This window comes from Triturus cristatus, chromosome 4_2 (assembly GCF_964204655.1).
Source record: "Triturus cristatus chromosome 4_2, aTriCri1.1, whole genome shotgun sequence".
In the NCBI taxonomy this organism is placed as follows: Eukaryota; Metazoa; Chordata; class Amphibia; order Caudata; family Salamandridae; genus Triturus; species Triturus cristatus.
In genome coordinates this window covers 250,021,720-250,035,272 of record NC_140586.1, presented here as the reverse complement: position 1 = coordinate 250,035,272, position 13,553 = coordinate 250,021,720, and the positions used below count along the sequence as shown (strand labels likewise).

Sequence of the window (13,553 nt, the reverse complement as noted above, 5' to 3'; positions counted from 1 at the left end):
TTCCCACTCTTGCTGGGCCGGCTCATACTCCTCTGGTTCCTCCAATGATCGCTCTTCCCCCAGGGCGGCGGCAGCTACCTGGCGGGGCTTGGGTGTTTGGTTCTGCGGGCAGCTCGGGTCATTGGCGTAGTGGCCGACTCGCTGGCATCGGTGGCACGTGACGTTGGCTCGGACCCCAGGACGCCACGGGGGGTTGCCCCGACCGGCCGGAGCCGGGGTGCTGGCCACGGGTGTTGCGGGCAAGGCGTCTCTCCCTCGCCCCTGGCCCCCTCCTCCTCCCCGAGGACGGTGCTGGCCTTGGTTGTTTCTGTTCTGTTCGTGTGGCCCCCTCCGGCCCACTCGGGTGCTTTCCCATCGGTCAGCTTCGGCGGCGAGCTGCCGGGGGTCAGTCAGCTTACTGTCGAGGAGGTGCTGCCTGAGCTCGACGAAGCAGTTGTTCGACAGGTGCTCCCATACCATCAGGTTAAAGAGTTGTTCGTAGGTGGTGACCTGGCTCCCCTTTATCCAACCCTCGAAGGCACGGCTGAAATAGTTCACGTATTCTACCCAAGTTGTACCTGGGATCCGGGTGCAATCTCTGAACCTCTGGCGGTACATCTCGGGTGTGAGGCCGTAGCGGGTGAGGAGGGCAGCCTTCATGTGGTCGTAGGACGACATTTGGTGGTCTGGGAGCTGCAGTAGGGCATCGCGCCCCTCGTTGATAAACCTCCCCCAGAGTCCGGCTCCCCAATCACTCCGGTCGATCCGGTGGGAGGTCATGGCGATCTCGTAGGCTTTAAACCACTGTTGTATGTCGTCTTCTCGGACATACTCGCGGACAACATCCTTGGGGATGTGGACTTTTTTCTCGATTGGCCCCGGGGTGTGTGGTCGCTCAGGCACCCCCAGTTCTTTATTCTGTTTCCGAAGTTCTATTTCCGCCAGTTTGCGCTCGTGCTCGAGCGTTATTTTTTTCTCCTCCAGCTCTCTCTGTCTCTGCTTCTCTTCTCGTTCATCTCGGAGCCGCATGTGCTCGAGGTTGAGTTTCTGTTCAGCTAACTTGAGTTCCCCATCCATCTTGAGTCGTGCCATTTCCAACTCGTGCAATCTGGTTCTTTCTCTTTCTCGGATCTCCTCCTGCGAGAGGCCCGTTCCCCGCTCCTCGGGAGCCGTGGCGTTCCCCTCTGGTGTGATGCTGCTTTGGTCGGAGGGTCCGGCGACCCCAGTTTCTGTCCACGACTCTAGGGCGTGCTTTAGATCATCTTTGGTACTCAGGCCGGTGGTAGCAATGCCAAGTTCTATGCAGAATTGTCTCAGTTCGCGGTGGTTGTATTCTTCTAATTTATCCATTTGGAATTTCTCGGTGGAGTTGCTATCTTTGGCTGACATCGTGTTGTTGTCGTGGGGTGAGCTACTCTCTGTACGATTACGCGTTGATTCGGATCGCGCCGCTGGCCACCAATGTTAGAAAGGATGGACGGACCGGGAGGGTCGGCCGGGGTCAGGAGGAGAGGTCTCCGGGGAGAGCCGTCTCCAGCGATCGTACAGACAAGTAACTTCCCCCCCACAGACAGATACCACACACGGATAAGGTTCAGTGTTCTTTATAAGCTCTTCTTAAAGTACGGTTGAATGGTACAAGGAGGTCTGGACTCAGGGGTCCCCTCGATTCAAGTCTCTCAAAGCAGGGTAAGGGGTAGCGGGACAGTCTGTCTACCAGTCAGGTAGTTTGGATGAGATGATGATTAGCTCACAATCCTCGAGCTTAGTTGGTACGGGCCGCGGCAGCGCCAGCAGGTCCCGGAAAGATGGTCGATGTACGGTCCGCGGCAGCGCCAGCAGGTCCCGGTGAGGATGGTCGTTACAACGGGCCGCGGCAGCGCCAGCAGGTCCCGGAAAAGATGGTCGATGTACGGTCCGCGGCAGCGCCAGCAGGTCCCGGTGAGGATGGTCGTTACAACGGGCCGCGGCAGCGCCAGCAGGTCCCGACGAGGATGGATGTTGTAGAAGGCCGCGGCAGCGCCAGCAGGCAGGACGATGGTTCACAAGAGCGGGCTACGGCAGCGCCAGTAGTCCGTCAAGGCTGAGTTCTCTCGGTGTCTCTCGACTCCAGGATACAACTGCCTTCCTGCTCCGGAGTTGCCCCAGTTATAGGGCAGCCGCCCTTTGATGTCCGGACCCTCGCACTTGGAGGTCGGAGGTCCCGGGATGAAGGTGTCCAGACACCCAGCAGGGGGTGGAGCCTGCGCCTGGGGGAGCTGGAGGCGATCGGCACCTGGCGGGGGAAGAGCTCTTGACACTTCGTCCTCCCATTGACCTGCCAAGTGGTCCGCTCACCTCCCGGGTGGATGGTGGTGCCGGGATGTCGGGGCCGGCCAGGCCCGGGGTTAGGGTCGGGGCGAGGCCACGCGGCCTCGTGGTGCAGGGCCCAAGATGGCGGCTTGAACCGGCCGGGGGAGCCGGTGGGGCTGGGCCCCGTGATGAGTAGAGGTCCGAGGGCAGAAGATCCGTCGGGAGACGGGGTACAGGTGCTTTTCGTGGATTATGCCTGGTGGGCCGGAGCTCGGGCCCTGTCGTGCGGGGAGGGAGCAAGCCCTTCGTGTGGCCTGTCCAACATGTACTTTGTAATGTGTGGGCAAGAATGAGTGTGCTGAAGATGTAGGTTTACATTAGGCTGATCATATGACGCAGCACGCAGGGCTGCGTGTCTGTGACTTCACAATAGGGTGTCCAGGCTGGTAAGAGCCAGTTCCCTGACGACCTGTCCTGTTAGAGATCCGAGCTGGAACCTTCCTTCAGAAGCGAAGGCCTGGGATACAGCATGTTCAGAGCCAAGCCTGGACCCCTCCCTCAACAGTCATGGGAGGGACCCTCTGGACTCGTAGAGCTTGGGATCTTAAATCACTGCAGGTGGGAGGGGGGACCCAGAAGCATGAGGTGAACTTGTATGATCCCTCTTGGCGCTACACCTTCAATGTGCTCCCGGTGACTGACATGAGACTGGCTGAAGGTAGGACAGCAAAATGAAGGGTGAATGATTTCTGAGTGTGTATGGAAGGACCGCAGTCCCTTGTCTCCATCGGAGCGAGACCTAGGTAGCTCCCCAGAGCCTGTGATTGGAATTAAGGACTCCTCACTGAAGGGAGAGACGCATGTCACATCCAGTAGGCCCTGGAAGGAGGGACGCGTTCCCATCCTACAGATAACTGTGTACCCCCAGAAAAACAGGGTGAAAGAGAGAGTGTTAATGGGCCCACAGCTGCAGTGACACAGTGTGTCACTGAGGTGACAGAAGGGAGGCCCCACATCGATTAGGAATGGGAGAGAAATTCATCTAACTCAGGCATAATGAGGCGCATCTGTGCTGTCTATGAATGTTGAAATCCCAAACATGAGTAGAAGCAGGGTACAGTCAAAGCTAGGCTCAGGAAGAGGGAGAGTGTTTGGCGGAAGTGATGGCGACAGTGACAAAAGGCCTCATGGTCTGGAACCCCCTCAGGACGGTAAAGTATGAGTCCAGTCATACGTAATTTAAATCAGGTTTAATGGCACTGGAGCACTGAGGGAAGTAGAAGCAGCAACCTTAACCCCCCCCCCCCCCCCCCGCCTCTGCCGGCTCCTAGGTAGCCATCCCCCAAATAATCTGGAATCCTCCTGTTATTGGTCTATTCATACTCCTCTGCTAAGATATGAAACCAGTGACCAAGTCCGGTTGCAACTCCTTGAGGGAGCATGGAAGGCTGAGTATGCACTGGGTTCTTTATTGACCTTTTTTAACACGTGAACAGACATGTAATTTGTTAATGATGTGACAGACAGTGTAGCAGCAAGAGAAAGAGGCTGTTAGTATTTTGTAGATATGTTAAATGTTAAGTAGTAACATGGAGTAAAGTGCACCGAAAGAACATGTGGACACATTTTTGTCCAAGGCTGCCCTCTGTTGGTGAAATGGAGATTACTCAGCCCATCCTCGAACTGATGTTAGGCAGAATCGAGCCAGTTGCATTAAATGAGAGGAATTATGATGCTTACCAAGATGGTGCGAGAGTTAGTCAAAGACAACGTTACAGGATACCTCCCTGGTACTCAGTGCCGCTAGCACCCAAGAGTATCTCTCTTCTAAAGAATTAAGGGCGACATGTATCATGGATTTTATCAATCGTAAACACCCGATTCACAGGATCAGGTCATTTGCGATCGGTACATTTTGGTATGTATGAATTCCAATTTCTGATTTGGTAACATGGTAGTGAATAGCAATTTAGAATTACAAATGCATTCAGATTTAGTATTAGGAAGGAGCGTGTTTAGGGCATTCCTTCCTAATCCCGAATCACAGCATATGTAGGAATGTTTTGTGACCAAAATGAGGTCGCAAATTATTTGCATTTTACCCCCTACTTCAAGTATGCGGTAACCCATTCGCAAATGGGACCCCTTCTCCTTTTTGAATGTTCATAAAAATGTTTTTTAAGAGCAGGCAGTGGTCCCACGGACCACTGCCTGCTCTTGAAAAATGAAAAGGAAGCTTTTCCTTTCTCTTTTTTAAATGCAACCTGTTTGCCTTTAAGAAAAACTGGCTGCATATAAAAAAATAACTTTTTATTTAAAAACAATCACAGACATGGTGGTTTGCTGACCCCACCAGGCCACCATCCCTATGATTTTAGCGATTCCTAATGGATCGCAAATTGCGACCTGCCTCATTAATATTAATGAGGTAGGTCGAATTGCGACCCATTAGGAAACGCTAAATGAAACTCATGGAGTTTCATACATTTAAATAGCAATTACCTAATTGCAATTCGCTGCAAATCGCAATTAGGTAATTGCTATTTGAAATAATGATACATGTGGCCCTAAGGTCGGTGATCCCCACCGACCATAAAAGTGAGAACCCCTCTCCTTTTTACCAGCTATAGCGCCAAGTCTATGACCAGCGTGTGGAAGATGAGGGGAGTGATTAGTGTTCTGCCATGTCAAACTTGAGTGACAGATGGGCTTGTGAGGTATCCCTGGGGTTTCCTTGAGGCCTGTCTGTGCCACAGAACCCTGCGCTCCAGTTCGTTATGTCTGGCCACCCCCAAGAAAATACGAAGATCCAGATGGGGTGGACTCTCCTTTTCGTTTAATGCAGCAAAGATCTGGAACACTCTCCCCCTCACTCTACGAAAGGATAATAATCTCCTGGCCTTCCGGAAGCTCTTGAAAACTCACCTATTTAAGACATTCCCTTAACATCACGGCCTTCTGGTTTTCTGCTCTTCTATTAAATAGCGCTGGGAGGCCTCAGGGTAGCCATGCGCTATATAAGTATAATTTCATTCATTCATTCAGTCTGTGCCACAGGAATGAGGAGATGGGCCACTGCTAGGTCAAGGCTAGCAGTGTTACTGGTTGCATAGCTTTAAGTCAGGCAGCAGGATGAAAGGGGGCAAACGTAATAAGTGAATGGTGAGGAGGACAGGAAGAAATGTTCATTTTCAAAGGCAGATAAAATGAGTATCTACACATTTTATAATAAAAATATTTTCCAGTAACAAATATATAACCTAACTAAAATAGTCGGCTGGTTTTGGAAGGGAGGCATATTTTTTTTGACCCAAGCAGAATGGCGACAAAGCACACAGTTTCACTATTACATTGAACACAACAATATTTCCACGTTTATTTTTCTTATTAAATTAAGATTGGTATTCAGTGCTTGTAAAACACTGAGATAATCACACAAACCACCCTATGCATGTAATTTGTGGTGTCATAGAGGCACATAAACCACTCCGTATCTCAAGTTATGATATAAAGGGCACAAATTCACAATAGCGCAAACAAGAATGCATGTTTCAAAAAAGAGTATCTTCTTGTCTAGGCAAATAAACACACACAGGCATATTTACAAGGGCCTTGGGTCATGCTTGCACTATGCAATGTGGTACAAGCACGACACAAAGCTCCAAGTCATATGCTTTGCGTGGATTGGAATGGCTTTGTATGTATGGAGTAAGAACCACTGTGTTGCATTACTCTGCACAAGGGAGGCGTTTCATGGGCATTGCAGTGGGTATTCCCATGGAAATCCCATGGTTTTTGATGCATTCCCAGATTTACCAAACCTGCTAAACCTGGGAATGCGCCAAAAAGTTACGCCTCCCCAGGTAAGGCGTAAGAAGGAGAAATATCTTTCTTTCTCTTTGTTTTTCCTTTTTCTATGTGTGCTTGATTCTGCAGCGCACGTCGAAACAGGAAACACCTCTATGGATTGTTTTTGTGCAGGAAGGTGCCCCTTTTTGCACTAAAACAATCCTGCCTACAGCACAGGCACCCTTGCACCATGGTGAAAGGGTGCCTGCATTGGCATTAGGCTGCCGCAATGGTGCCAGCGCAGGGGGAAAGAACAGGAATGCACAGTTTGGAGTTGTGAGTGAGCTTTTGTGGCTGTGATTTGGCTTTTACAGTTATAATTGGGCTTGCAATTGTATCTGAGGCTTGATGGCTCAATCTTTAAATGTGATTGCTCTCTCTCTGACATACGACGGCTGCACTCCCAGCATATCAGAGTAGCAGCCTAATTAATATTTGTGTGTTAACTAAAATAGGCCATTACCTCTTTAAGAAACTTATTATAGCCATTTTGCACCTATTGTTTCAAATTGCACTCACTGCTGTTTTTTACTTCTATGATGTCAGGTTCAAAGATCCCATGGTGACACATGTTATGTCAACAAGATCAAAGGGCATGTGATGTCACTTCCATTGATGTCATCATGGGGTCACATGTGTGTGAGGTCACTTAGGCTACCCCTGGTATTTTTGCCACGTCCATGCGTATGTGGAGCTTCCTCCCCATGTGATCTTTAGCTCCCGGAAGCTTCTACCATCCTAGGAGAAGCGGAAGCGCAAATGAGCGATGCCACACTATTTCAATATCTGCCCCTGGGATCTCCTAACTCCCTGGGGACCAAGAAGTACATTAGTGAGGCGCTACTTCCCCCACACCTCCCATGTTTGTGGGAGACTGGAAGCACCGGGCCTCTAACCTCCCAACCGCTCTGCACGCGGGATGAGTGATCCATTGTATGTGGGGAGCCGGCAGTAGTCTTGGGGGTTTTGGGCTCCCCAAGTAGCGCCCCAGAACAAATGCTATGGGTTCCCCGAGAGGGAGCAGAGCACCCATCCCAGTGTAAATAAAACAACAAATATACATTATTTCCCTGCATCAAGGGGCTGCCACGGAGATATTATCAGCTAGGGCCTTGAGCACCCCCATAAGCCCTTGTGAAGGTTATTTTATAATTTGCATATTCCCCTTGTGGTGCCCTAGAGAGGGTGGTGCATCACAAGTATGTTCCTACATGTTTGTGTGGCTTCCAGGAGTGTGTCTGTCCCCCACAGGGACCCCTCTGAACTTTTTTTCAAAGCCATCCAAAGTCTCCTGGGGGGTGGGGGTGGGGGGGTACATTTGTGACCCTAGGAGAGTTTTTGAAAGGTTTCAAATATGTCTAGAGCTTGAGCGTTTGTACTGATGCTCCAGTGTGGGGCGACACCTGTTGGTAGTTATTAAGGATGTGCTTACAGCATTTCGAAAGTGTAAGAAAAAATCATGCTTATGTTTTATTGGAATGGTAGTGCTTTATTGATAATGATAAAATGTATATTGATGTTTTATACATCTTAATGAAGATTATGGGAATGTTTTATTGATTATCACCAAGTTAACAGTGAGTCATCACACGTTCTAATGATTGTCATTGGAAGATGGTATCATCACTAGTAGTTATACTGATGTTGTTTTGGGCTGTTGTGATGCATGCCCGCTTTTATGAATGTGATGACACCTTGACAAAGCCAGTAGGGCTGCCTTTCTGATAACTAAAACCCCTTACATTGTGTCTACTTTGTGTGGGGGATTCACGGTCTTAGGATTCAGGGCTCACCAGGGGTGTGGACAGTTAGGAGGGTGTCATCATAGGTATTTCCACCTGCTTACTTGTACATATTTCTAAATTAATGCTTAGTTAGTGTTAAGTAGTGTGCACCAGAAGCCCTAGGCACTTATAATTTGAATATTCTGTTTGTGGTGCTCCAGAGAGGGCAGTAAATAAAATATGAGTAGTTTATGCAGCATCAAACATTGAAAGATGTGGACACATTGCTTTGTTCACTATTGAGCAAATCCTAACAGGCATGAAATATACAAGTATATCAAATGATTTTGATTCTTTTACTTCTGTGTGAATTTGTTGACTCTCCAATCAATGCTTGTTTAATATTTACAACCATCTTGTGTGTCGAGGACCTTTGAGAGTCTTGTGGGCACCTGTAGTTGACTCCATCTGGCTCCTAAACTTTAAGACAGAGATAGGGCACTGGTGCGGCTTATTACTGTAAATGATGTTGCTTTTCCTCCTTACAGTACATGCCCCTTCTGCAGTTTGACACCAGTAAGAACACAACAACAGTGTTAGCTGAGAGTCCTTCCTTCATCTGGAAGAACCATCGACTTCCAAACGACCTTCCAGATACAGGTGAGCTTTTCCAAACGCTGTTTGTACAGCCTGTGAACACACGTTACAGCATTTAAAGATTCTGCCATTTTCTAAAGATCTTATTTCAGTTAGCCCTGCTTACACGCCTATTCTTTCTGTTTTAAAAAAAAGTTTTTTTATACCATATTTTATTGAAATGTTATGTATATCTTGCTGTTATGTATATCTTGCAACCGTACTATAGGAACAGTGTTTGGCCAAATGTTAGCACAAAGTACAGAAAAGCTGCCAGTGGTATCCCTGCAATAGAAGGTTGCATAAGTAGGTATTATTTATACATGGCAGAAAGGTCGATCCACAATCAAGGGTGTTATCATATTGATTGGTATAAACAAAGTACATAAGCTAAAACTAAGAAATCAACTAGAGTAGGCGGCTGAAGAGGAGGAGAGGAGACCTAGTTTAACAGTAACTAAGTAAACAAGCATTTGCAATGGATCACTGGTTCAGTGGCTGCGGTGTCTGCTTCAGGGCTGCCCAGGCTGAGAAGAGACGCCCCTTCTAAGCCATGGTTTACTCCCACGCTGCGGAGTCTTAAGCATATCTGCAAAGTTGCAGAGAGGACCTGGCGATCCGGTGGATGCCAGCACCATGACAAAGTGATTCTTAGATCTAAACAAAAACTCTACTATAGAGCGATTGGGGAGGCCAAGGGTCTGTACTATGCAGCCCGTATTGAACGTGCTAATAACAACGCCAAAGAGATCTTCGCCATAGTGCAGAGTTTCCTTGCACCTAGTGCTCAGGTGGCAATTGCCCCTGTCTCGGACACCTGGTGTAACACTTTGGCATCTTTCTTTAAAGATAAAATTATTAGCATCCAGGAGACATTTCGGCCTTCGACGAAGTCAGGCAGTCCTGAGCAGGTTCCCTCCCTGCCTAGGGTTCTACCCATCTCCAGCTTCCCTGAGTTTTGTCCGATCGACTTGTCTGGCTCCCTGAGAATTCTTAAAGCCCTCAAGTCTGGCTCGCCGATCGATCCGTGTGCTGCTAGATTACTTTCGGATGTGGCAGATACCATCAATGTTGAGGTTAATCACTTGGTTAATCAATCACTAAGGGAAGCGCATGTGCCCATGGCATGGAAACATGCCTTAATTTTGCCACTCCTCAAAAAGCCATCCCTTGATCCTTTGCTCCCAGAAAACTATCGACCCATCTCACTTTTGCCTAGCCTGGCCAAAGTTTGCGAGAAGGCGGTCACGTTTCAACTGACTAATTTTGTCGAGGGAGCGGGCGTGCTCCATCCGGCGCAATCTGGTTTCCGTGCCTCCCACAGTACCGAATCCGCTCTGTTGGAGGTTTCGGAGTCGATTCGGGAGTGTTTGGATGCCGGCGGGAGAGCGGCATTTATTATGCTTGATATCTCGGCGGCATTCGACACGGTGCCTCACGCCATGCTCCTTGACCGCCTCTCGGATATTGGAGTATCTGGGAAAGCTCTGCTTTGGATCAGCTCCTTTCTGGAGGGAAGGATGCAGCAGGTTTGGCTCCCTCCTTGTGCCTCGGTCCCCTTGAGGGTTATTACGGGTGTCCCACAAGAGTCGTCACTTAGCCCTCTGCTTTTTAACATCTATGTGACTCCGCTGATTTTTTTGGCGGAGTCTCGGGGGGCTAAAGTGATGGCTTACGCGTATGACACCCAACTGCTGTTCACTTGGAACAAAGAAGACGACTCGGTGTTCAGACCACATCAGTGCTTGTCCTCTGTCTTTCAGTGGCTGGCCAATGCACAGCTGAAATGCAATGAGGCAAAGTCGGAAGTCCTGTTGTTCGGCTCTTTTTCCTCTGAGTTCAGAGCAAGACTTTGGCCCTCGGGCTTTCCATGTCCCCCAGCGATCAATGGGGCTGTTAAAAATCTCGGCGTTTGGTTCGATGAAAACCTGGACTTTGCTTCGCATGTAAAAAAACTTGCCGGCACATGCTTTGGGCTACTGAGGAGTCTGAAGAAGTTTCTTCCTTTGCTGCCAGACAGGGACAGAGAGACGGTGGTGCGAGCTCTGCTTCTCTCCCGCCTAGATTACGCTAAAGCCCTCCTGGTGGGGTGCCCGGGCTACCTTGTAAAGAAACTGCAGGTGGTCCAAAATTCGGCAGCCAGACTTCTAGGCGGCCTGTCCCCTTGGCACAGTGCTCGGGCTCAACTTCGGTCACTTCACTGGATTCCCGTGGAATCACGCCTTAAATAAAATGTTGTCTATCGTACATCAGGCCCTGTATGGTCGCGGCCCCAAGTATTTGCAGGATAGATTCTCCTTTTATATCCCTAGGAGACAGCTGATGTCATACTCTCTGCTGCTTAGTCAGACCCCCAAATTCAAGCGTCAACGGTTGGGGGGCAACTCGTTTGCCCGCAGAGCCTGCCTTGCCTGGAACTCTCTTCCCTTGACTCTGAGGGCTATCTGTGATCCGCGCCTGTTTAGAAAGTCCTTGAAGACATTGCTGTTTTGATGGACCTCTGAGGTTCGGCCGCCTTTCTGATGCTAGCGCCGGGACACTTACGAGTATCTGCGCGCTGAATAAATTAAAATAACATAACATAACATAACAGAACATAACAATGCAATAGGTCTCGCATTTGCTTGAGTGGAGGCTAAACTTGAGGCCTGGTGTTCTTCTGAATTTAAGATCCGTCTTTGCTCTATTTACACAGTGTATGAGGAGTCACATTTTACAGTCAAGCACTTAAGTTCATTGGGAAACAGGAAAATGAATTATGCACTGTGTCTGGTCACCATTCTTCATTTAACTTCTAATGTTATGTAAATTCAGGTGGAAACCTCTCCCCCCAACCGTGCCCCAAATGCTACCATGAAATCCTATATCTCTTTCAGCTTCTCAAAGAGTAACAACATTGTGCTAAAGTGTGTGAAATACCAAATTGGTCACAATTGAAGCACGTTTAAGGATATTATTCTCAATGTACAACATCCAAGAGAGGAGCAAGGAGACACCATTTCTATTGAGTCTGATATGTAGGGTGCATTAGTTGCACATGTCAGTGTTGTTCTAATTTGATGATTTTCAGCCCACATTCAGTACCACAATGTGAATAAGACAATATTGGGGAAATGTGTGGAAAGTTGATTATGTTATTGTACCCGTTTTCCTGCAAAAGAGCCTCGGACATGCAAGCACTGGATTAAACAGGTAGAGTGTTTTCACCATAATTGTATTTCATATTTCCAGAAGCTAAATTTGCGATGTTTTTCTTATCGAGAGTTTCCAACTAATCATAAATTGTATGTGGTGTGAAGCCAGTACGAAGACAGTACCAGAGATTATGACAAGATGTAAGGGGCAATAAGTTATTGCTCTTCTGAAACCCTTCTGGGTGTGGGCGAGTGCATGTTTTAAGTGTAACGCGCGTAAACTATCTGGCACATGCATCAATGCTTTTTGCGATCGCAAACGGTGCGATTCGCAAAAATCGGCCGTTTGCGATAGCAAAATTAGCTTTTCAATGCATCAAGGGTGAACATTTCTGCACAGATCAATTTCAGGGGGTGCAACAGGGTGTCCTTTTGACACACTTGCACCCTTCAATTGGTACTCGCAAATTGCACTTGCAATTTCCCATTCATTCCTATGTGCCTGTAGGCCCATAGGAATGAATGGGAAGCTATTCCTTATTTGCGATTCGCTATCTGAGAGTAGCAAATAAGGAATGTGTAGGAATCGCTATTATTATAGCGATTCCTACATGCATAGGATTTTGTGAGTCCTTAATTGCGAATCCTTAATATTCGCAATTAAGGACTCGCAAAATCCTAGCTTGATGCATATGCCTGTTAGGCACATGCTGGCACATGCATCAAAGCTTTTTGCGATCGCAAACCGTGCGATTCACAAAAATCGTCCATTTGCGATCGCAAAATTAGCTTTTGCGATGCAGCAAGGGTCAAGGCCCTCGCAATTTCAGAATTCGCAATTAATTGCGAGTTCCCAAATTGTGATTGCATTTAAGGAATCACATTTTGCGATTCCTTAAATGCAATGCAAGAACCACTTTGAAGTAGCGATTTCGCTACTAGGGGGCGCAAATTACCATGAAGTTGAACTTCATGGTAATTTGCAAAAACTTTGAAAGATGCACTAAAGTGCATTTTTCAAAGTTGTAGGTTACACACACACACATGTCCTCGGGACATGTGTGTGCGCAACATTTGTGCACAGATCAATTTCAGGGGTGCAACAGGGTGTCCTTTTGACACACTTGCACCTTTGAAATTGCATGAGCAATTTGCGAGTACTAATTAGTACTCACAAATTGCGCTGGCAATTACCCATTCATTCCTATGTGCCTGTAGGCCCATAGGAATGAATGGGGAGCTATTCCTTATTTGCGACTCGCTATTTGAGAGTCGCAAATAAGGAATGTGTAGGAATCGCTATTATTATAGCGATTCCTACATGCATAGGATTTTGCAAAGTCCTTAATTGCGAATCCTCAATATTCGCAATTAAGGACTCGCAAAATCCTAGCTTGATGCATGTGCCTGTTAGGCACATGCTGGCACATGCATAAAAGCTTTTTACGATCGCAAACCATACGATTCGCAAAAATCGGCTGTTTGCGATCGCAAAATAAGCTTTTGCGATGCATCAAGGGTCAAGGCCCTCGCAATTTCAGAATTCGCAATTAATTGCGAGTTCCCAAATTGTGATTGCATTTAAGGAATCGCATTTTGCGATTCCTTAAATGCAATGCAAGAACCACTTTGAAGTAGCGATTTCGCTACTGGGGGCGCAAATTACCATGAAGTTGAACTTCATGGTAATTTGCAAAAACTTTGAAAAATGCACTAAAGTGCATTTTTCAAAGTTGTAGGTTACACACACACATGTCCTTGGGACATGCGTGTGCGCAACATTTGTGCACAGATTAATTTCAGGGGTGCAACAGGGTGTCCTTTTGACACACTTGCACCCTTGAAATTGCATGAGCAATTTGCGAGTACTAATTAGTACTCGCAAATTGCGCTGGCAATTTCCCATTAATTCCTATGTGCCTTTAGGCCCATAGGAATG

At 47.7% G+C, this 13,553-nt stretch overlaps 1 protein-coding gene across 2 annotated transcripts in view; it reads left to right on the top strand.

Annotated features, from left to right (window-relative positions):
- Window positions 1-13,553, top strand: part of GUCY2C (guanylate cyclase 2C) — a 489,600-nt gene that overhangs the window by 187,624 nt on the left and 288,423 nt on the right. For both annotated transcript variants that reach the window (XM_085601431.1, XM_085601430.1), the window contains exon 10: window positions 8,393-8,504. In XM_085601431.1, coding sequence (XP_085457557.1) covers window positions 8,393-8,504 — 112 coding nt within the window. The remainder of the gene's footprint in view (window positions 1-8,392; window positions 8,505-13,553) is intronic.